At 39.3% G+C, this 26097-nt stretch overlaps 1 protein-coding gene across 5 annotated transcripts in view; it reads right to left on the bottom strand.

The window, feature by feature from the left end:
- The window catches only part of DIS3L2 (DIS3 like 3'-5' exoribonuclease 2), a 357289-nt gene that overhangs the window by 229735 nt on the left and 101457 nt on the right, over positions 1 to 26097 (bottom strand). For all 5 annotated transcript variants that reach the window (XR_003506580.1, XM_027516383.1, XM_027516355.1 and 2 more), the window contains exon 6: positions 18074 to 18308. Coding sequence is in view for 4 of the 5 variants with exons in the window: in XM_027516383.1 (XP_027372184.1) it covers positions 18074 to 18308 (235 nt within the window). In the remaining variant the exon portion in view is untranslated. The remainder of the gene's footprint in view (positions 1 to 18073; positions 18309 to 26097) is intronic.

The raw sequence follows: 26097 nt of genomic DNA, 5'->3' as shown, positions 1-26097 counted from the left end.
GAGCCTATCAAGTTCATACTCGACTGCTGCCTCTGGCTCAAGCAAATGAGTCAGAGTGGAGGGGACTGGCCAGACAGGGGTCAACTAACTGCAGGCAGAGCTGAGAGACTTCACTAAGGCAGCTGAGCTTGACTCAGGGGCCTAGTGAAAGGTGTGCAGGGGTGGGAGGATGGTTCCACTTAAACTGATAGAGGTGACTCATTCATTTTTTAGGTTTCTTTTTTAAAGCAGTATCTGAAAACCAACCTAGACAGCATATTAAATAGCAGAGACATTACTTTGTCAACAAAGGTCTGTCCAGTCAAAGCTATGGTTTTTCCAGTAGTCATGTATGGATGTGAGAGCTGGACTATAAAGAAGGCTGAGAGCCAAAGAATTGATGCTTTTGAACTGTGGTGTTGGAGAAGACTCTTGAGAGTCTCCTGGACTGCAAGGAGATCAAACTAGTCAAACCTAAAGGAAATCAGTCCTAAATATTCATTGGAAGGACTGATGCTGAAGCTGAAACTCCAATACTTTGGCCACCTGATGCAAAGAACTGACTCCTTGGAAAAGACCCTGATGCTGGGAAAGACTGAAGGTAGGAGGAGAAGGGGACAATGGAGGATGAGATGGTTGGATGGCATCACCGACACGATGGACATGAGTTTGAGTAAACTCCAGGAGCTGGTGATGGACAGGGAAGCCTGGTGTGCTGCAGTCCATGGGGTCACAAAGAGTCAGACACGACTGGGCAACTGAACCAAACTAAAAGGGGAAACCAATGCCAGAGAGATGAGTCATAAATCTGCAGAGTGGCAATGAAAGAGTCTCCATCAAAGCAAAAAGCCAAATGAAACCTTATGAAAGCAGGTTAAACACTAAGCTACAAAAAAGGCTTCACTACTCGACTGAATAAAGTTGGCATACGCTGACGGGAGGGGTGGACACGGAAGGGTGTCTTGACAGGGCCTTCCCTTCTTGGAGTCTGAGGACCTGAAAACTAACTTCACAGACAAAACTGTTCAGAACCCCAGGTCGAGCTAAGTGGGGATGTAGACGTTAACCATCCCCACCTGTAATGATTCTCACTTTCCAGTTCAATAAGTACAAAACTAAACTTTTCTCTTTCAAGCCATTCTTTCAAAATAATGGTTAAATGCAAAAAAAAAAAAAAAAAAAAGAGGCCCTTCCTGAATAATTTGAAAGTCACTCAGTCGTGTCTGACTCTGTGACCCCAGGGACTATACAGTCCCTGGAATTCTCCAGGCCAGAATACTGGAGTGAGTAGCCTTTCCCTTCTCCAGGGGATCTTCCCAACCCAGGGATCGAATTCAGGTCTCCCGCATTGCAGGCAGACTCTTTGCCAGCTAAGCTACAAGCGAAGCCCAAGAATACTGGAGTGGATAGGAATAAAAGTTACTTTAAATAATTGTGAGAATCAGTCTTTTTTTAAAAAATAATCTTTAATCATTCGATATTCATTAAGGTAAGAAAGACATTCCTTCATTTCTAGAAAACAGTCATCACTTATTTCTATACACTTTTCTGTTAGGCCCCGTGCAAGGCTTTCAAAATCTTTATGAGAGTTAAGTACCAAACATCACCCTTGACCCTGAGTTTTCCATATGTACCAGCTCAGGCCTTGGTTTATAGGATAATGACTGCTGCTGCTGCTGCTGCTAAGTCGCTTCAGTCGTGTCTGACTCTGTGCAACCCCATGGACTGCAGCCTACCAGGCTCCTCTGTCCATGGGATTCTTCAGGTGAGAGTACTGGAGTGGGGTGCCATTGACTACTTCAGGTAATTCCAACTGTGGACCATCTACCCGATAATCTCTCCTATTTCCCACAGCTTTAACTAACAATATTCAGATCTAGAACTTGCATCAGTCCTCCTCTGGGTCTATATTTCTATTTTCAATCACTCACTGAATGTCACAACCTGAATGTCCCCCATACAACTCAAATTCAACACATAATCAGAATCTAGATTCATCGTCCTTCTCAAACCTGGTCTTATTTTTCTCATGTAAGATGTCAACACCTGTGCAGTTGCCTAATTAGATATCAAGTTAGTTGAATTCTTGAGTGTTCCTCTGCCTTATGTCCCATATCAGATCTACTATCGAACTCTGTCAATTCTGGTTCCAAAATATCTTGCCTCCCTATCCCTTCTCCTGCATGCCAGCTGCCTTTGCTCTCAGCCAGGTCTTCAAACATCTTAACTGGTTCCATTGCCATGCCCCAATCTCTCCCCTCTTCCTAACAATCAGTCTCGTTTCCTTAACAATGCTGGGTGACTTCCCGTTACCCAGATCTCTTAGCAAACACAGATAACTGGACAGAAGTTCACCACAGCCTGTTTCTCTAGCCTCCTCTCCAGACTGCCCCTCATCCCCCGCCCTGTGCATCCTGTGCTATTCCCTAGAGTCCTCAAGCTGTGGAGAACAAAATCTAATGGGTCCCTGGCAGCCAATATATTGATATGACTTAAGTCACATGTCCACTCAGGATCCAAATAAGTCCTGGGGACAGGGCAGAGCACATTGACCACTTTAGTAAAGGCAGTTCCCATGGAAGGGGAAGAGGGCCGTCAAGATCCAGAACACGTGTCTGTTCCTTTATCTCCTCTCATGGAATAATTTCACCTCAAGGACAAGCATCTGGATTTTACTCTTCATTCACCTTTCTTTACCGAGGAAGTGGCAGGATGCCTGGCTGGTCGTTCCCTCTGTATCTGTCTGAATGCTCTTAGTTGAGATGACAGAACATTCCACATAAACTGGCTTATGTCTCAAAGGTGATTCACTGGCTAATGAAATTAGAAGTTCAGAAGGAAGGTAAGCCTTAAGTCAGTTGATCCAAGGCTCAGCCCAGTGATGGTTGTAGGGGCCCAGAGTTTTTTCTGCTTCTTCACTCTTCTCTCCACGACACTTGGCAAGTCATACGACAGCTTCCAGTACCAATCAGGGATATGTGTTTCATGTTCACATCCACCAGGACACTATTTACATCCCAGAATTCTAAACAGGAGTCACCCTGATTAGACAGCTTAGGTCATGTGCCTACGAGAAGAGGAAATGGTAGGACACTACAATGTGCCCAATGCAGTAGTCACAAACCACATTCAGCTATTTATTAATAAATTAAAAGTAATATAATTAAAAATTCAGTTTCTCAGTCACATATCTCAAGTGCTCAATAGCCACATGTGACTAAGTGGCTAGAGACAGTACTGAACAGTACAGAAAGTCCTATCGGCACAAGGTGACCAAGCAACTTAACCAATTGGTATAAGGCAACCAAAATTCAGCAGCTGGGGTCAACTTAGCTCAAAGTCCAAGGAAGTCGGGGAATGGGCAGATGTCCAGATGAAAATCTGGGTATATAGGCAAAAGGGAAAGAGGGAAATAGACTCTAGGTGGGCAATGAACAATGCTCAACAAATTCTTGTAGAAAGAAATTAAACTGATCTGGCACGATTTGCTCTTCAAAAAATGCAACCCATTTGGAGAAATTATCTGTTGTAATTAGAGGTATAAGGTGTTTTTCTTTTATGAACTCACTAACTTCCTGCGGGACACTGGACATGCCAAGTAACTTCTCTGAGTCTCAGTTTCCTCGTCTGTAAAACAAAAGGGGTGAACTAGATCAGTTGTTTCTAACCTTTTAATCAAAGCAGAATTTTTTACAATACATTTTTAATTAACTTTTGCCTCAGATCTCACACTTTAAAGTGTTTTTAGTAACTTACATGCATCAAAAATTAATGTTATCCTACTTCTTAACCAAAAGCACACAACTGTTCATTAGAGCCTCTGATCAGCAAGAAAAGTCTATATTACCATGGTAGGCTGGTATCATTTGTATCAAAAGTAAAATAAGTTGACCTTGCCATCTTACTTAAAGTAAATGAACTATTTTCACTTACTGTCATGAAATAGTGCTCCATGGGAAGCCCCTGGGATAGACTAACACATGTCAAGGAGAGTACTTGATCTTGTAGGACTTGAGTAGGTCCAAAATTTTATGATGTCTAATGTAACTGTAAACAGATATGATTCTTGTCACTAGCATGGACTTGCCTAACCTAAAAGTACCAGAAAGGGGTTTAAATAGACATACTTGGAAGAAAGATTCCAAGGATGACTGGAAAAAGGGAGAAAATGATACCATCACACAAAGATGTTGATCTGTAAGCTCCCCAAAAGTAGATTATTAAGTAATCCAGGTAGGCAAGTATAAAGCTAAAAGTCAAACAAGAGAATTAGGAACGTAATACCACAAAAGATGTTAAAAGAACCAGGGGGCAGTGGGTGGCTCCAGAGACCTTCAAGTCTTCATTCACCTCTACTTGGGAGAAGGGCAGGCACACGTAGAGACTGACTGCTAGAGACCGGGGAACTTCTGTTCCTCGGTAACAGCATGAACTGCACTCAATACAGATTATTTCCTTTTATTTAAATTTCTATCCCAGTAATTCAGTGTTTAAGTGCTAGCAAAAAGGCTGACAAGTGTGCCTATTCCTAGGTGCTGTAAGGAATGGATTGGAGCAGAGTATATTCTATAAAATTAACTACTTAAAATGTTAGAAAAATGTTCTGAAGCTCCAATTTCCTAGGTCCAATGAAACATCAAAGAGAAAATAGGTAGGAGTGACTCTATAAAAAATGGAAAGAGGAGAAAGTGAAAACAACAAGCCAGAGAAAGAACTAGACAAGCTCCAGGTATATTTCAATAAGGAACAAATGCAACTGTTATTATTTCAAGATTCCTCATGGTTTTCTATCTTTGTTAACCCTTCTAATCACTAGGTATTTAATGATTTTTTTTGAAATTTTATTTTTTTATCCTTTATTTATTATTATTTTTACTTTACAATAGTGTATTGGTTTTGCCATACATCAACATGAATCCACCATGGGTGTACATGTGGAAATTCTTTTACAAATACCCACATTTCTCAAACAGTTGATATAGGTAGTGTGGGTAGTGTGATGTAGGTAGTAGTAGAACACGACCCAGCAATTCTACTCCTGAATATAGTAGTAGTATATGCTGGTAGTAGAATATGCTGGTAGTAGTATATGGTAGTATATTGAATGCAGTAGTAGTATATGCTGGTAGAAGAATATGCTGGTAGTAGAATATGCTGGTAGTAGAATATGACCCAGCAATTCTACTCCTGAATGTAATTCCAACTGAACTGAAAACAGGTACTCAGATACTTGCACACCAATGCTCATTTTTACAATACATTTAGGATTCTGGCCTGGAGAATTCCATGGACTGTACAGTCTATGGGGTCGTAAACAATAGGACACGACTGTGTGACTTTCACTTTCACTTTTCACTTTCACTCAAATACTTGCACACCAAGGCTCATTTTGGCATTATTCACTATTGAAGAGCCAAAAGGTAGAAGCAAAACAGTGTCCATTAACATGAATGGATAAACAAAATGTATATTCAATGAAATACTACTCAGTCATGAAAAGGAATGATATTCTCATACATGTGACAACATAGATGAATCTTGAAGACATTAGACTAAATGAAATAAGCCAGACACAAAAGGAGAAATGTTGTATGACTCCATTTACATATGACATATCGAGAATAGACCAAAACAAAAAAAAGAAGAGACCACTTAAAGAGAAGAAGTATGCCATCTATGGGGTTGCACAGAGTCGGACACAACTGAAGCAACTTAGCAGCAGCAGCAGATTAGTGGTTAGCAGAGGCTGGGGTGGATTAAACAGGGAGTTACTGTTTAACCGTTAGAGTGTCTGTGTAACATGATTAAAAAAGTGTGGGGATAGTACTAGATAGTAGTAATGGCTGTTGAACATCATGAATGTAATTAGCAGGACAGAAGTGTAAACTTTAAAATGATTAGAAAGGCAAATTTTGTGCTATATATATTTCATCACACACACGGAAGACTTTTAAACCTATAAGAGTTTCTTATGGAGTCTGTAGGGCAGGGAGCAGTGCGATAATATTTATTTCTTTCAAGGAAGGAAACTCAGGTGGCAGGAGAGAACAGGTAGGCCCTGTACTCTGACAGTCCCTTAAAGAAACCCTTAGAATGGAGGGGTTCTCTTCAAGGAACTAACTAGATGCCAATGATTCTTTAAATTACATTTCCCACCCAAACTATGACATGAAATTTAACCTACATTTCCAACTACACCTAACTACCTCAGACTTAACATGTCTAAAGATAAAAGTAGAGATTACTGACAATAAATAAAAATAAGAGAAATAAATCTCTACTAAAACACAGACACGTCACTTCCTAGTGTAATAAAAAATTAGGGGCAAACTGAAAGGTTTGATTATAGATGCAGAGGAAATTAATTGAAAAAAACTTTGTACAACTCTATTCTAAAATATTAATATTAGAATAGGTGCTAAAATGTATAATTTTCTTGCAAAATACAAATTATCAACATTAACACAAGAAGAGGGGAAAACCCTACAGAAACAAACAATCATTAGACATGGAAAAAGCTGCCAGATAAAGTCTTAACCCATGTTTCAACCATCAGTGCTTTAAATGGTTCAAGTACCAGGAACACTTCATCCTTCTGAATGCTATTCTAAGTGCTCCAAAGCAGCGAGAAAAAGAAAGACTCCCAGTTCTTCCCACAAAGTTAACAAAGCCTGATACCAAGACACAGGGCTTCCCACGTGGCTCAGTGGTAAAGAATCTGCCTGCCAATGCAGGAGACGCAGGTTCACTCCCTGGGTGGAGAAAATTCCCTGGAAGAGGAAATGGCAACCCATTCCAGTAGTCTTGCCTGGGAAATCCCACAGACAGAGGAGCCTGGAAGGCTACAGTCTATAGGGTCACAAACAGTCAGACACAACTGAGCAACTGAGCATATATACACACACACCAAAACATAACAAAGACTGCCTAGTAAGAAGAAACTCACATCTTGTATTATAAATCCAAAAATCAAAAATAAACATTAGCAAACCAAATTGAGTTACATGTTAAAACATGCTATACACCATGACCAAATGAGGGTCACGGTTGTATGAGGGATGTAAGAATTATTCAATGTTATATACATTATCAAGTAAACAAGCCAAAGGGGAAAAAATGAAATCTTGAAAGAAGCTCAACAGGCACTTAAAATAAAAATTCAATATCCATTCCCATATAAACTTTAAGTAGAAAAGAAAGAGGACACTTGGTTAACTAGGTCTCAAGCCAACAACCAGCACCGTGCTTGAGGGTTTAATACTGGAAGCATTCCTATTAAAGTCCGGAAGAAGGCATCCACCACCATTATGTAATACAGTTTTTAAAGTAATGGCCAACGCAATGAGGTAATAAATGAAAAGCACAAAATTAGAATGGTAAGGACAAAATTATTTGTAGATAAAATTGTTTTATACCTAGAAAATCAAAACCACCAATGAGAAAATTATTGGAAATATTAGAGCATTCATTAAGGTATCTAGTTTAAAGAGACAAAACAACACCAATAGTTTTCTTATTGTATCAATGATTATATGTAGGAAATTGCTGGAAATTTTCCTTTCAAATTAATACTAAAAAACACAAAATACTCATTGGTTTTTCCTAAAGTACAATAATGCTATAAACTATTAAACATATTAAGAGGATGTAAAGATTCTGCAATTCACACTGTGAACAGGTTTGATAAACCAAGACATATACAGATCATGCTGTAGTCAAAACAGGGCACAAACAGTCCCCAAAAAGGACCACACAATTGAGCAAAAGGATTGAGGCAATAAATTTTTATCCAAATTATTTTAAGTACCAATACATGGACAAAAAACCAATCCAATAACCACAAGAAACTAAGGAAATGAAGCGGTGCTACATTTCCTAACAATATATAATTAAAACATTCACTAAAGTCTTGTTCAGCATCAACTATCAATTTCAATAGCTTAAGCCAGTGGTTCTTCAAGTGTGGTCTGAGATCCTGCCAAAGGATTCACACGGTCAGGACTCTTCGTAATAATACTAAGACATTATTTGTCTCTTTCACTCTCATTTTCTCATGTCTGTAAAATAAGGATCAGTAAGGTAAACTGGGGATTCCCTGGTGGCTCAGACAGTAAAGCGTCTGCCTGCAATGCGGGAGACCCGGGTTCGATTCCTGGGTTGGGAAGATCCCCCTGGAGAAGGAAATGGCAATCCACTCCAGCACTCTTGCCTGAAAAATCCCATGGACAGAAGAGCCTGATAGGCTACAGTCTATGGGGTCGCAAAGAGTCAGACACGACTGAGCAACTTCACTTCAAGCTAAACTGGCCCCACAGGCCAAACCCAGTCATGTCCACTCATTTACATATTCTCTACATCCACTTTCAGGCTACAAAAAGAGTTAAGTAGTTGTGACACAGAAGTCTGTCTCTGGGTATCCCACAGAGCTGGAAATATTTACAATGTGGCCCTTTACAGAATACCTCTGCTACCCCCTGCTCTAATGACTACTGGAATGTGTGCTGATGTATCCTGTGTTTTCTAGAATTTTCTAAGATAATCAATTTAAAGTATAAACAAGCACATTTTAGATGTTACTTCCATTTTTTGCCTCTGGATTTTGACTATTGTTTTATCTACCATAATCTCATTAACCTCACTAATACCCAATTTTAAATCACTATTTTAAAACCTGAAGTTTTTCTTAAATGTTGACTTGTGTACTTGCAGAATTTTGCAATATTTTAAAGCTTTCTTAGTTTTCATTTTAAATACAGAAATATTGATAGATATAACCTACATACATAAGAGCACCTTGGAGTCTTCAGTAATTCTTAAGAACATAGAAGTGTCTTGAGACCAAATAACCTGAGAATTACAGGTTTAAATAAGTTGTGAGTATTTCTGGCTTTGTGGGATACCCAGAGACAGACTTCTGTGTCACAACTACTCAACTCTTTTTGTAGCCTGAAAGTGGATGTAGAGAATACGTAAATGAGTGGCCATGACTGGGTCTGGCCTGTGGGGCCAGTTAAGCTTACTGATCCTTACTTTACAGACATGAGAAAATGAGAATGAATTGCAGCAGAATACACATTCTTTTCAAGAACACAAGGAACACTCCCCAGGATAAATCACATGCTACACCACAAAACAAGTCTCAACAAATTTAAGACGATAGAAATTATATTAAGCACTTTTTCCAACCACAACAGTATGAAACTAGAAGTCAATTACAGAAAGAAAAGTGGGCAAAGAACAAACATGTAAAGATTAAACAACATGTTACTAAAAAACCAATGGGTCAACAGGGAAGTCAGAAAATACCTCAAGACAAATGAAAATGGAAATGACTTCCAAACTCTACTGGATGCAGCAAAATCAGTTCTCAGAGGGAAGTTTATAGTAATACAGGCCTTCCTCAAGAAACAAGAAAATCTCAAATAAACAATCTAACCTACCATCTAAAAAGAAGAACAAACAAAACCCAAAGTCAGCAGTGGTAAAGAAATAATAAAGATCACAGAGGATATAAAATAGAGATGAAAAAACAACAGAAAAGATCAATGAAACCAAGAGCTGTTTTTTTTAAATGAATAAATAAACAAAATTGATAACCTTCTAACCAGACCCACCAAGAAGAAATGAGAACTCAAACAAACAAAATTAGAAATGAAAGAGGAACAATAACAACCAATACCACAGAGATACAAAAAAAAAAAAAAAAATCATAAGGAAATACTATAAACACTTATACACTAACAGATTACCTAGAAGAAATGGACAAATTTCTAGAAACATACAAACTGCCAAGACTAAATCAAGAAGAAACAAACAATTTGAATACACTGATTACTAGTAGTGAAACTGCATTTGTAATTTAAAAAAATTCCCGCCAATGAAAGTCCAGGACTGTATGGCTTCACAAGGCAATTCTACCAAACATATAAAGAAGTAGTAATATAATATCCTCCCTGAACTAGTCTAAAAAAAGTGAAGAGGACAGAGTACCCCCATGAAGCCACCATCACCCTAATACCAAAACCAAAGAAACGACAAAAAAAAACCTACGAGCCAATATCTGGGAAGAACATAGATACAAAAATTCTCAACAAAATATTAGCAAACCAAATCCAACAATATATAAAAGGATCATACACTGTAATCAAGTGGGATATATTCCAGGGACACAAGAATGGTTCAATATCTGCAAATCAATCAATGCGATACATTAGCAAACAGGATAAAAATCACATGATCATCTTAATAGACACAGAAAAAGTAGTTGACAAAATTCATTATCCATTCATGATAAAAATTCTCATCAAAGTTGGTAGAGAAGGAATATATATCAATATAATAAAGGCTATTTATGACAAACTCTCAGCTAACATCACACCCAATGGTGACTAATGACTTCAGTAATGTTACAGGATACAATATTAATATATAGAAATCTGTTATAATCACTAATTATAAAGTACTTAGGTCCTAGAACATAGCTAATGCTCAATAAATATCAGTGATTATTATTTGTAACTACATATATGGTTAGTATGTATACAAAAATATATCCAGGTATATCCTAGATATGGCAAAAGTAGTATTCAGAGGGAAATTTATACCTTTAAAAGCATTTCAAAGGAAACAAGAAAAGTTGCAAAGAGTTACTGAACTGAGGAAGTTGGGAAGGGACTTCCCTGGTGGTCCAGTGGCTAAGACTTTGTGCTCCCAATGCAAAGGGCTGGGTTCAATCCCTGGTCAGGGAACTAGAGCCCACATACTGCAACTAAGACCTGGTACAGCCAAATAAATTAATTAAATAAAAAGAATTTTTAAAAAAAGAAGTTGGGAAAAGGGCAAAAAAGGAAACCCTCCCAAATAAGGAATTAAGTAACTACGATAAGGGTAAATATCAATGATACAAAGAACAACATCCCATCAACAATAAACAGAAGAATAACACAACAAAAAATCATGCTCCTGGAAAAGATTAATGTGGGTAAATTAACAAGATGGCGTCAGTCAGGCTCTCTCACCCCACACTCTCATGCCCTCTGGCCCCATGTTCTGTAAACAATGACTTTGCACAGTTGTGTATAGGCTGAGATTGCTTACAGCACTGTACATGCACATCACAAGGCACTCGCTTGGTCATGGGCTACTTTGTGCGGGATACCAGTATGAACTGCATCAGGGCTACATTGGAGCAACATCATGGTTATGTTATATGAGGTTATGTTATGGCTTTGTTATTATTGCTAAGCTGCTAAGTCGCTTCAGTCGTGTCCGACTCTGTGCGACCCCATAGAAGGCAGCCCACCAGGCTCCCCCGTCCGTGGGATTCTCCAGGCAAGAACACTGGAGTGGGTTGCCATTTCCTTCTCCAATGCATGAAAGTGAGAAGTGAAAGTTCGTTATTATTATGTTATAATTATGTTGTGGCTGCTGCTACAGCTGCTGCATCAGCCAGCAGAGAGGCTGTGTTATGGCTGCCATGCCAGCCAGGAGAGAAAAAACATGTCTGCAGTTCCTACGGTTCCTTGAGTCTCCTTCCAGCCTCTTAGCTCGCAACTTTCCTACCATGGGTTCAGCGAACAGTGTGCATGGTGTGAAGAGCATGACAACTGGCGTCATGAAAGGATTAGCAACACAATAAGATGGATCTTTGGCAAGCAAGAGTTAAGAAAAAAGAGAGAAGGGTCAAACAATTAAAATACAGAATGAAAAGGGAGGCAAAAGTACAGATACAAGGAAATTAACAATTAAAGAATATTAATGGGCTTCCCTGGTAGCTCAGCTGGTAAAGAATCCACCAGCAATGCAAGAGACCCTGGTTTGATTCCTGGGTCAGGAAGATTCCCTGGAGAAGGGATAGACTTATACATTCCAGTATTCCAGTATTCTTGGGCTTCCCTGGTGGCTCAACTGGTAAAGAAACCCCCTGCAATGCAGGAGACCTGGGTTCAATCCCTGGGTTGGGAAGATCCCCTGGAGAAAGGAACATATACCCACTCCAGGATTCTGCTCTGGAGAATTCCATGAGCTGTATAGTCCACGGGGTCATGAAGAGTCGGACAGGACTGAGCAACTTTTACTTTCAATGAGTATTAAGAATATTTATGTGCTCATAAATTCAAATGGATAAATTCCCCTTAAATTATGCCAGAATTGGCACCAAAAATAGAGAGAGAGATTAAACAGACCAATTAGTATAAAAGACTGAAAGAGCAAAGATCTCGCCTTCTGAAAAACAGCAGGTGTAGACAATTTTACAATGAGTTCTACCAAATTCTAAGGAACACTTAATTCCTCTCTTATACAAGTCGTTCCGGGAAAATAGTAAACAGTCAAAAACTGATCAGGACACTTCATGAAGCTAACATAATCTTGATTCTAAAAATCAGATACTGATAAGAAAATGATAGGGCCATTTAACATAATACTAAAAACCCTACACTATATATTACCTAAGTAAATCTAGTATTATATTTAAAAAATAAAAATATATCAGGATTAAGTAGGATTTATCCTAGGAATTCAAGGATGGTTCAATAACAAAAATATATTTAAAGGACAGAAACCAAATAATACTCTCAATCAGTAAAGAATTAGCTTCATAAAGTTCAGCAAAAGGTAATACTGTGGAGTTAATAAAGGTTGTGTGGGATATGTGACCTCAGCAGAGGGAAAAACTAAAAAAAACTATAAAGTATTTGATTAATTTTCCTGCAGTAAAATTAAGAAATTTTGTTCAATGAAAACACCATAAAGTTAATAGATGAATGAATAAAGGACAGAAAAACAGAGGTTGTTTGCAATGCCTAAAATGGAAAAGCAATCATTATGGAGAATAGACAAGAAATTCCTGCAAATCAACGATAGAACAGTAACTCTGATGGAACAATGGGCAAACAATATGAAAAGGCAATTTACAGAACTTAGTCTCTAGAGGATAAAAACTTGAAAACTGTTGGCAGGAACAAGAAAACAGAAGATGCCTCATAGGTGTGGAGAAAAGGGAACCCTCCTACACTGTTGGTGGGAATGTAAATTAATGCAGTCGCTATGGAAAACAGTATGGAGGTTTCTTAAGAAACTAAAAACAGAGTTGCCATATGATCAAGCAATCCCATTCCTGATCATATATCCAGACAAAACCATACATCAAAAAGATACATGTACCTCTATTGTTCACAGCAGCACTATTTACAAAAGCCAAGACATAGGAAGACATATCCATCAACAGATGAATGCATAAAGAAGATATTGTGTGTACACACACACACAATGGAATATACTCAGCCATAAAAAAAAGAGAGTGAGGTAGGGAGGGGACATATGTATACCTATGGCTGATCCATGTTGATGTTTGACAGAAAACAACAAAATTCTATAAAGCAAGTATCCTTCAATTAAAAAATAAATATTTTTTAAAAGAGTGAAATAATGCCATTTGCAGCAACATCAATGGACCTAGAGATTATCACACTAGTGAAGAAAATCAGAAAAAGAGAGACAAATACCATATGACATCACTTATATGTGGACTCTAAAATATGGCATAAATAAACTGCCACAAAACAGACTCACAGATACAAAGAATATACCTGTGGTTGCCAAGGGGGAGGCAGGGTGGAAGAGGGAAGAACTGGGAGTTTGAGATTAGCATATGCAAACTATTTTCTATAGAATGGATAAACAACAAGGTCCTATGATATAGCACAGGGAACTATATTCAATATCCTGTAATAAGCCATAATGGAAAAGAACATGAAAAAAGAATATATATATATAGACACACACATATATATGTGTGTGTGTATAACTGAATCACTCCACTGTATAGCAGAAACTAACATACCACTATAAATCAACTATACTTCAATAAAATAAAAAAAAATTTTTAAGCCTCATGAATTGCTGGTGAAAGTATAGACTGGTGTAATCACTCTGCCTTGGTCAAAACCTTAGTTAATAAAGAACTGCTCCTCTGCATTGCTCTATCCTTGGTTCATATATTTCTTTTGAGGACTTCACGGGGAGGAATGGTTGCCCACTCAGTCAAAAATTGTGGTTGATGGGGAACTGCCATCTATTTAATTTTTGAATAAAGTTTTGTGCCAGTGTTTTGTTTTTTTTTAAACTTTACAATATTGTATTGGTTTTGCCAAATATCGAAATGAATCCGCCACAAGTATACATGTGTTCCCCATCCTGAACCCTCCTCCCTCCCCATACCATCCCTCTGGGTCGTCCCAGTGCACCAGCCCCAAGCATCCAGTATCGTGTATCGAACCTGGACTGGCGACTCGTTCCATATATGATATTTTACGTATTTCAATGCCATTCTCCCAAATCATCCCACCCTCTCCCTCTCCCACAGAGTCCAAAAGACTGCCAGTGTTTTAAAGTATCATTAAAAAGAAAGAGAGAGCAAAGTCTTGTCCAAACCTATGCTAGAAGGGTACAGTGGGGATTTTTGCTTCCCTGCTTTTTAGACTAAATGGGTGTTGCATTCGTATCATGTGTGATTCAGGCAGAGAAAGATGGTCAGGACCTACAATGTCTACCTAAGACCCAAATCCTATGCTAGACCAACCATTCCTCTCTGTGAAGGAAAGAAGGGTTTCCAAACAGCTAGGGATCTTGGGATTTCAGTAACCTCAAAGTATCACAGATGAATAATCATACAGACCTGCTTTTCTCAGCCAAAGGGAAATACAGTTACTTTTTATCAAAGGAAAGGCAACTTAAACCTAGACACTGAACAGGGCTGTCATTGGAAGGAGATGAATTTTAAGTGTGAAAGAAAGGGCTCTTCCTGATTCCTGAGCTTGACCTGAGCAGGCCCCAGGAGGAGGAGTAACAGATTGAGTCAAACCCCATAAAGGGACAAGGATTCCCTGTGGATTCTCCCTTCAAGAAAGAGCTAAAGGCGGCCAGAGACAAAAAGAGAGAATTGAAAATGTCACCGACTCTACATTCAAACCCATGTTCAGCCTTCAGGGTACTTGCAGAAGCCTACTTCCAGACCAGAAAACTGAACAAGATCTCTGACAGACCCTACTAAGGTAGAGAACAGGAAAAGTATGTCACAGCCTGATTGAGTCACCAATGCTAAGATTCAAAACTCTTCTTAAAGTTCCCAAAGATGTATGATAAAGAGCTACTGCGCCACTCAGTCATGACTTTTCTTCTCCTTAGGAGTTGACTAATTAGGTGACTGTTACTCAAATACTTGATACCAAAAGATATTTATTTGGGTTGTCCCTGGTCTCGACCAGATGGCCATTTCCTATGCTGATAATGCCACTGCCTAGAAAGTGGTAAAAGCTTAGCCTTGAGAGGCTGTGGGGCTCGACCTAGAAAAGGGCCCTAGGTCTTTGGCCCATTCTCTCTCAAGGGCTGAGGCTGATCCAGATCCATGCTGTCTTTCTAGAAGAAACTACTATGTAGGTCTGAGATGCTCAGAGAAACTTTTCTCTGAATGCAAAGTATTTGCTGCAGACAGCTGAGGTTACTTGCTCACTTACCAGAGAAACTGGTAGTTACAATAAAGATATGAATGTTTCCTGGGCAAAGAGGGATATACAATGCATACTGTAATATATAGCATTTGCTTCAGGTTTTAAAAAAAAGATATTAAAACAAAAATAAATAAAAACCCCTCTTCTGCACATAAGTGTGATTAGGATAATACACAATCTGTAACTAGAAGACAAAGCAAAGAACCTTTCTAGAAGTCATAGGAAAAGTTTATGATGTTCTTAAGGTTATGGTTTGTTTCAATAACAAATTTCAAACCCTTAAATGGTGCAAAAAGTACTAACATCCTAACTGTAACCAGATTTTATATTATCCAGAGAAGAGAAGCTGGTTGAAATATTCTAAAAACACCATGATATTTAAAAGAGCAAATTGCAATTTTCCTAAATATCAAGAGGGCAAGAAATGAGAAACAGCCATGCGGTTTCACCAACTCTCTCTATTTAGAGGCTAGCGGGAAAGAGAAATTGGTACCAGATACTGAGGGAAGGATTAAGGCTGTTCCCTCAGTCAGGGCCAGTAAGGAAGCAATATAAATAACAGTAGGATAGGAAGACCATAAAAAGAGTAAGGAAAACACTGCTTACAGTGGACTTGCAAAACACTCAATGATACTTACTTGCAACAGAGATGGAGGGACCAGATGACAAATCAAGAGTAGGTCCAGCATCAGAATTTCCCAAACAAAGAGCAAAGTGGATTACTAATATCCACCCCAGGCATCAATTCTGCCATCACTTCCATCCATCAGTACTTCCTTGTGCTTGTATTGGTACCAACCACTAATGAGAAACTGAGGCATCTTAACTCTTCAACTTGGAGCCTGGGGGAAAAGAGGCTACTGAGGTCTACTAACTTCAATCACCTGAGCAAGGATTCCACAAAGTAGTTTTGGGATAATTACCCCCTCAATTCCAAAGTACTAACCCCCCTTGGCTTTGTCCTTCAAGTATCTCTCTCGGTGACCTTGTTGATAAACGATTTAACTATTTAGGGTCTTCCCACAAAGACATGACTCACAGTATTAATGCCATTATGATACACATGTACTCTCAAAAGAGGGTCACAGTATCCAACTATTTTTGAAAGAAAAAAGAAGAAACATCAGAAGAATGAATTTTCAAGGAATAACATCCAAATGAAATCGGCTGGGCCGTGAACAGTGAAACCACTAGTTGTCTCTAAACAGGCCACAAAAAACAGAAAGAACCTGGGTGTCCTCAGGTCAGCACACCTGGTAGGGCAGTGAGGAAGCAGTGGCCTCCTCATTCAGACAGAATTTCAAAGTTGGAAAGTCCTTCTGGATGAGCAGTACTTGGCACCAGAACACAACATATGCTTTCAGAAAATGCTTGCTGCCCCAGATCACTCCCTCATCAGCAGTGGAGACACAGGACGATCCTTATATGCAGTCACTTCCTGAAATCACCTCCAACTTTCTTCAGGAGTCAGAGAACTGTGCTCACCAGTCTCTATCACAGCGTGTCTGCTCAACATCCTCCTTTAGTAATCTTCTGGCATTTCTTCCAGCCTTTCATGGGGGCTGTGCCAGAAACTTCTTCCTGATTAAAAAAACCTCATAATCTAGTTGGCCTAGCCAGGTCAATTTTTTCCATTTCACGACATACATAAAACTCAATCTGGCTAGAAAACAGATTCCCTGCACTTAAAACCTTCTAGAAATCTATTCATTGAAATATTCCAGTTTTTGCTCCTTTCCCTTAAGTTTCTCAGAGTGCACTCAGGTAGGGTCTTTGGTCACAGCTCCTCCCCTAAATGTCTGCAATTGCTTTTTCAGCATCCAGGGGACTCATGGTTTAAATTTTGATCAGAGAAAATAAGACTAGCTTTTCTAAAAGTTTACAATCGAAACTCTGTAAGGATCATCTACTTATCACATGTAAAGTGATCCATTCCCACCACTGGGCTTCCCTGGTGGCTCAGATGGTAAAGAATCTCCCTGCAATGCAGGAGACCCAGGTTGGGAAGATCCCCTGGAGAACGGAATGGCTACCCACTCCAGTATTCTTGCCTGGAGAATTCCAAGCACAAAGGAACCTGGTGGGCTATATAGTCCCTGGGGTTGCAAGAGTCAGACACAACTGAGTGACTAACATTTTCACTTGCAAACACTTTTCATTTTTCATTCCCACCACTAAGGACAAAATGTTCTGAGTTAAAATTAAAGCAAATTCTAGGGTAAAATGAAGTGCTTTTTGGGGGGAAGGATTTAATGGTTTAATTCTGTTCCCATCAACCACAGGGTGGGATTGGACTCATCACAGGAAAATCAAGGTGAGCTATCAACACAATGCAAAGCCCCCTAGGACAACAGCTGTTGTGACAACAGCAGCCACTGACCACACAAATCACCAGCAGCAGTTTGTTCCTGCCTCATAAACAGCAGCTGAAGCCTGTCAAAGATCCCCCTTTCCTAAAAGCTGCAACAGGTTAAAAACTAGAAAGACACCAATTGTACTGTGTGATGAATTCTGTGGCACAGAAAGAATTCCAATACTTAAGACAATCTACCAAATAAAATGTCAGAAAGCCGTCCTGTACTCACCTTTTTCCTGCACACACACTGAGAGTTTCTTAACACCATCAACCAGAGCATTTTGAGTGTTGCCATGTCCATCTTCTGAGTCGCTGTCATCAAACTGCGCCTCTATAATGACATCAGGGCTGTCATTATAGCCTTTCAGGGACTGTTGCGGAAGCTGGCTTCCACAGAGCTCCTCAGGGAGATCGGACTCATAGGCACCTTCTGTTTCCTTGTCATTGCTCTCCGGTTTAATTACCTGAAGAAAATTGAAATGTTCTGCTAAATCACTGGAGGAGAAAAAGGGAAAGTGCAGATTCTTCTGTCTTCATTCTTCTTTCCTAAGGAAAAATCTGCACATTTGAAAGCAGTAGATACTCACCATGTAGTTTGAAAAAGAATCTTTATTTTCCAGATGTACAGACTGCCTTATGATCAACCCAGCTCTTCAATATGCCCAAGATTAATGCTATATCCACTTCTCAGTTTTCTGACATATACTTTCATCCCCTCTCCCACAAAGGACCTGAATACCAGAAGTACCACCCTGCTTCACAAGGGTTCATCACATGGGACCAACCACGATGTTGAGAAATGATAGAAGTCAACACAGTATGTTACTGCATTCCCAAATGAAACCACAAGAATGTAAAATGAAACAGAAACAAAATCCAATGTGAACAAGAGTTTATGAAATGTTCTCATAAAAAATATAAGCCCTCAACCTCCATTTTGAGACCTGAGATCAGCATAGAAAGCACACAACTAACAGACATTTACACTAGAAATAAGAATGACAAACTTTTTCAACTTTAAAAAATGAAGCAAAGAGAAAAGAATTCACTACTAATCCATTCAATGAGTTGGTCACGTGATACTCACATGACAGTACCCTTTGATTTCTATCAGCATGATACTAACATATACCAGTGTTATTTAGCCACTGAAAAAAAGGTGACCCTGTATGTAAACCTGCCTATCCACATTAGCAAAAAAGATAGCAGACTGTGTTGGTTCTAGACTTTACTTAGAGACTACATCCTTCCAACAATCCATTTCTGGATGAGAAATCTATGTGCAGTTTAAACATATAACCAAGATGTGATCATATATGTATATATATATACATATACATATCATATACATATATATGAAGAAGGGCACAGCAACCCACTCAAGTATTCTTACCTAGAGAATCCCACAGACAGAGGAGCCTGAAGGGCAGCAGTCCATCGAGTCGCAAAGAGTCGGACACAACTGAAGCGACTGACCAGCATACACACACACACACACACACACACACACGTGAATTTGAATACTATTGGTATTACATTCACTTCATTCTTTCAAGCAAATGCTAGAAGGCCAAACTTGTGCCAGGCATCCTTATGAGGCCTGAATTCTATTGGGGAGACAGACGGTAAACAATTTACTCATTCAACAAACCATTATGGAATACCTTTCATGGTGCCAGGCACTATTCTAAGTGGCAAAGATGCAGCAGTGTAAACAGCAAAAAGTTTAACACTAATGAAAAAGCATACATAGACACTGGAGACTGAGGCTGGTTTACCAGTAAGGTGGTTAGGGTAGATGCCTCCTGGATGAAGCGACATTTGAGCAGAGACCTGAGTGAAGTGAGAGAGCTTCTAGCGGTTTCCCTACGTGTCTATAATCGAGAGGTCTAATCACTTCATGGCAAATAGAATGGGAAACAATGGAAACAGTGACAGACGTTATTTTCCTGGGCTCCAAAATCACTGCAGATGATGACTGCAGCCATGAAATTAAAAGACTCTTGCTCCTTGGAAGTAAAGCTATAACCAACCTAGACAGCGTATTAAGAAGCAGAGACATTACTTTGCCAACAAAGGTCCATCTAGTCAAAGCTATGGTTTTCCCAATAGTCATGTATGGATGTGAGAGTTGGACCATAAAGAAAGTTGAGTGCCAAAGAATTGATGCTTTTAAACTGTGGTGATGGTGAAGACTCTTGAGAGTCTCTTGGACTGCAAGGAGATCAATCCTTGCAGTCAATCCTAAAGGAAATCAGTCCTGAATATTCATTGGAAGGACTGATGCTGAAGCTGAAGTTCCAATACTTTGGCCACCTGATGGGAAGAACTGACTCATTGGAAAAGACCCTGATGCTGGGAAAGATTGAAGACAGGAGGAGAAGGGGACGACAGAGGATGAGATGGTTGGATGGCATTACCAATTCAATGGACATGAGTTTGAGCAAGCTCTGGGAGTTGGTGATGGACAGGGAGGCCTGGGGTACTGCAGTCAATGGGGTCACAAAGAGTCAGACACAACTGAGCGACTAAACTGAATATTTTCCTGAGTTTAACTTTGAGGTTTCAAATTAAATGCTTGCTTTCAACAAACCAGATTAATGTTCAAATTAGATCACAAAAAGATCACACTTAATGAAAGATCTTCATTTTATACAGGCAGAAAAAGTTATCAAAAAACATCTCTCTCCAAACACTATAATGTGACAGATTCCAATTAACACAACTGTCCCCAGACAAAGAATATTATAATATCCACCAAAAAAAATCAAAATAAAATACTCCAAAGATATTCACACCATCAAAATATAGACTCTAAAAATATATTCCCAAAGTTTTAAAATATTTGACTTCATGAAAACGTCATAACAGAAATAATTGTAAGAAATGGTGAACTTCTCTGAGCAAATGGTGCCTTTTAATAAAATCTTTTGAAAACTTGATTTCCAATTTCTGAATATATTTAATGAAATTTTCTTTCAACTCTTGCCTTGTTTTGACTCTTGTCAGATTCACTGATTTATTCACTTGGTCATTCATTAATTTGTTCATTATTTCCACGTTTGTTCATTATTTCCAAACAAACAAGACTTTTTTTCTTTGATAGTAAAAAAAAAGAAAAGAAAAGCTCAACTGGCTAAGCCAGAACTAGCTGAAGAGATACCCCTCAGACCCTTTACTGTATGAGAATATATAAGACTGAAGCAACAGCTAAGTTTGAAATTAATACACAATTTACAAAACCAGTTCTCCTTTATGTGCACTTCACCTTGATACGTAAGTCCTGGTTACACACCTGACCCAGAGCATATCATTCAAAAGACAGTACTCACTAACAAATTAGAGAAGAAAAAGAACCTGTCATCTCTCAAATCAGCAGACTCACTCAATTTCCTTAAACGTGCCCAGCAAATTCAATAACATTTAGGAAGATCTGCCCCTGATCATCCTCAGAATTAACACAACCTCAGGCACTGTCAGAACAGCCCAAAACACAGGCAGGAGGTACACATGTGTACCCCGTATCTAAGCATGGTGGCTACACACGATCACTGGTCTACTGTTCTTTTCTAAGAGTCATGCCTTACACACCTCATCTCAGAGAGAGGAGTGCTGGGGGCAGGGGTGAGAGGAAACAACTGACATGCCAGAGTTAAACTAGAAGGTAAAATGCAGTTTCTGGAAAGATGGTAAACAAAGGTTCCAGGCCTTTCAGTTCAGTTCAGTTCAGTTCAGTCAGTCATTCGTGTCTGACTCTTCACGACCCCATGAGCTGCAGCATGCCAGGCCTCCCTGTCCATCACCAACTCCCGGAGTCCACCCAAACTCATGTCCATTGAGTTGGTGATGCCATCCAACCATTTCATCCTCTGTCATCCCCTTCTTCTCCTGCCCTCAATCTTTCCCAGCATCAGGGTCTTTTTATTTATTTATTTATTTATTTATTTATTTTTATTCTTCCAATTTTATTTTATTTTTAAACTTTACATAATTGTATTAGTTTTGCCAAATATCAAAATGAATCCACCACAGGTATACATGTGTTCCCCATCCCGAACCCTCCTCCCTCCTCCCTCCCCATACCATCCCTCTGGGCCGTCCCAGTGCACCAGCCCCAAGCATCCAGCATCGTGCATCGAACCTGGACTGGCAACTCGTTTCCTACATGATATTTTACATGTTTCATTGCCATTCTCCCAAATCTTCCCACCCTCTCCCTCTCCCACAGAGTCCATAAGACTGTTCTATACATCAGTGTCTCTTTTGCTGTCTCGTACACTGGGTTATTGTTACCATCTTTCTAAATTCCATATATATGCGTTAGTATACTGTATTTATGTTTTTCCTTCTGGCTTACTTCACTCTGTATAATAGGCTCCAGTTTCATCCACCTCATTAGAACTGATTCAAATGTATTCTTTTTAATGGCTGAGTAATACTCCATTGTGTATATGTACCACAGCTTTCTTATCCATTCATCTGCTGACATCATCAGGGTCTTTTTAAATGAGTCAGCTCTTCGCATCAGGTAGCCAAAGTATTAGAGTTTCAGCTTCAACATCAGACCTTCCAATGAACACCAATGACTGATCTCCTTTAGGATGGACTGATTGGATCTCCTTGAAGTCCAAGGGACTCTCAAGAGTCTTCTCCAACATCACAGTTCAAAACCATCAATTTGGAACTCAGCTTTCTTTATAGTCCAACTCTCACATCCACACATGACTACTGGAAAAACCATAGCCTTGACTAGACGGACCTTTGTTGGCAAAGTAATGTCTCTGTTTTTGAATATGCTATCTAGGTTGGTCATAACTTTCCTTCCAAAGAGCAAGTGTCTTTTAATTTCATGGCTGCAATCACCATTTGCAGTGATTTTGGAGCCCAGAAAAATAAAGTCAGCCACTGTTTCCCCATTTATTTCTCATGAAGTGATGGGACCAGATGCCATGATCTTCGTTTTCTGAATGTTGAGCTTTAAGCCAACTTTTTCACTCTCCTCTTTCACTTTCATCAAGAGGCTTTTTAGTTCCTCTTCACTAGGTAAAGTGTCTGCCTGTAATGTGGGAGACCTGGGTTCAATCCCTGGGTCAGGAAGATCCCCTGGAGAAGGAAATGGCAACCCACTCCAGTACTCTTGCCTGGAAAATTCCGTGGACAGAGGAGCCTTGTAGGCTGTAGTCTATGGGGTCGCAAAGAATCGGACACGACTGGGCAACTTCACTTCACTTGGTGTCATCTGCATATCTGAGGTTATTGATATTTCTCCCGGCAATATTGATTCCAGCTTGTGCTTCCTCCAGCCCAGCATTTCCCATGATGTACTCTGCATATAAGTTAAATAAGCAGGGTGACAATATTCAGCCTTGACGTACTCCTTTTCCTATATGGAACCAGTCCGTTGTTCCATGTTCAGTTCTAACTGTTGTTTCCTGACCTGCATATAGGTTTCTCAAGAGGCAGGTCAGGTGGTCTGCTATTCCCATCTCTTTCAGAATTTTCCACAGTTTATTGTGATCCACACAGTCAAAGGCTTTGGCATAGTCAATAAAGCAGAAATAGATGTTTTTCTGGAACTCTCTTGCTTTTTCAGTGATCCAGCAGATGTTGGCACTTTGATCTCTGTTCCAGCTTGAACATCTGGAACTTGGAGAATTTTGAGCATTACTTTACTAGCGTGTGAGATGAGTGCAATTGTGCGGTAGTTTGAGCATTCTTTGGCATTGCCTTTCTTTGGGATTGGAATGAAAATTGACCTTTTCCAGTCCTGTGGCCACTGTTGAGTTTTCCAAATTTGTTGACATATTGAGTGCAGCACTTTCACAGCATCATCTTTTAGGATTTTAAATAGCTCAACTGGAATTCCATCACCTCCACTAGCTTTGATTGTAGTGATGCTTCCTAAGGCCCACTTGACTTCACATTCCAGGATGTCTGGCTCTAGGTCAGTGATCACACCATTGTGATTATCTGGGTCGTGAAGATTTTTTTTTTGTACAGTTCTGTGTATTCTTGCCACCTCTTCTTAATATCTTCTGCTTCTGTCAGGTCCATACCATTTCTGTCCTTTATCGAGCCCATCTTTGCATGAAATGTCCCCTTGGTATCTATAATTTTATTGAAGAGATTTCTAGTCTTTCCCATTCTATTGTTTTCCTCTATTTCTTTGCATTGATCGCTTAGAAAGGCTTTCTTCTCTCTCCTTGCTTTTCTTTGGAACTCTGCATTCAAATGGGTATATCTTTTCTTTTCTCCTTTGCTTTTCGCTTCTATTCTTTTCAAAGCTATTTGTAAGGCCTCCTCAGATAGCCATTTTGCTTTTTCGCATTTCTTTTTCCTGGGGATGGTCTTGATACCTGTCTCCTGTACAATGTCACGAACCTCTGTCCATAGTTCACAGGCACTCTATCTATCAGATCTAGTCCCTTAAATCTATTTGTCACTTCCACTGTATAATCATAAGGGATTTGATTTAGGTCATACCTGAATTACACTGTATTATGTTTTTATTTCTGCTGCTAATGGTTTCCACAAAGGATTTGGTTCCTATAGACCATGGAGAAAATATTAGAGGGCTAACCAGAATATGGACTTTATACAGTGTGAAGGCTTAACTATCCCACACTGAAACGTAGTCTTTGTATGGGTATATAAGTGTGTGAGTAATCTATAAAAAGAATTCTGTAATCACCATGATTCTGCCTACCTACATATGAAGAATTATGCTTTGGCTTATACACGCTAAGTTCAAGGAAGAGTCAATGGGAAGAAGAGCCCAGTGGGAAACAATAACCAGAGTACAGCAAGCTTAACTGAAGAGCACATTTCAAAATCAACCCAGTTCTGATTTTGCGATAATCTCCATGGTTTAGATTAGCTATACTCAAGAATTAGTGTTTTAGGCACTAATTTCAATTTTGAGTTACTAAAGCAGAAAATGCTGTTAAGGTAGTAGGGTTTAATGTATAAATCAAGTCATTCAAAACTGTGTAGTTAAAATATAAATCAATACACTGCATTTTTAAAGTATTTTCATTCTATTTTTATTATCACAGTACCCATTAGAATAAATGTTATGGGGGGAAAAGATCACCTGAAGGTCATAGGATACAAAAGGCACTCTAACCCTTCCATACCACATATTGATTAAGAGTGAGGGCTGTGCAACTCCTTAGAGAAATGGCTAATTCAAGTCTAGAAAAAGAAATCAACAAGATGAACCTGGAAGATCTTGTCATATGTGAAAAACAAGGAAGCACTTACAGGCTACTGGAGTCTCATCAAAAGGACTCAGAAATCATCATGAAAGAGGTGTCTCTGGTCAACCTTAGGAAATTCTAAACATTCATCCTACCTTTCCTGTACAAACTGTACCTCAGGCTAACCAAACAGCTGATGAGGTAAAGTGCTTCTTTACAGAAGAATTTCAGCTAATTAAGAAGGAAGGAAAGACATCCATTAACACCTTTCTGCTATCCCTATTGACATGATGGATTCCAAAAATGATCATGAACGGTTGCTAAATGCTGATGGGGATGGAATTTTATAACAGATAGACCACAACAGCAATACCTGAACCCACTGATTAATACAAATATCATAAAAAAGAGAAAGAACCAAATTGCTTCCTGATGTACTATAATTAGGAAGTACATACCACTATCTGTGAAGTATTTTCCCCTAGTTGAACTTGAATCTGACGTGATTAAGGAACAGAGGAAGATATTAAACACCACTAGGGAGGGGATCATTTACACTCACTCCCTAGATGATTTCACCCAGTCTCGTGGCTTTAAATCTCTCTATATGCCATTAACTCCAAAAAATTAAAACCCTAGCCTCAACCATTCCCTGAATTCCAGATTCATATCCATTTGCCTACTTAACATCATCTGGATGTCAGCTGGCACCTCAAACAAGAACCCTTGGTCCCCACCTGATCCCACCCCTCTCCCAGTGCTGCCTCTTGGCAGACGGCACCAAACTGGGACATCACTCTTGACTGTCTCCCTCACACACCCACATCCAATCCAACAAGATAGCCCACTGATCCTTCCCTGAAAATATAGCTTCGTGATGTTTCAACTGTCACTGTACAAATCCAAGCAACCTTTATGTCCTTGTGGAACTACTATGACAACCGGTCTCCCGACTTCTATTTTGGACCAAAGGAGATAGAGTTGTCTTTTTAAAACAAATCACACCATGTCATTCTCCCAATAGCTTCCCAACATCAATCCATCACCAGGCCAT

The sequence above is a fragment of the Bos indicus x Bos taurus genome, chromosome 2, assembly GCF_003369695.1.
Source record: "Bos indicus x Bos taurus breed Angus x Brahman F1 hybrid chromosome 2, Bos_hybrid_MaternalHap_v2.0, whole genome shotgun sequence".
Classification (NCBI taxonomy): domain Eukaryota; kingdom Metazoa; phylum Chordata; class Mammalia; order Artiodactyla; family Bovidae; genus Bos; species Bos indicus x Bos taurus.
This window is presented reverse-complemented; position numbering and strand designations above follow the sequence as displayed.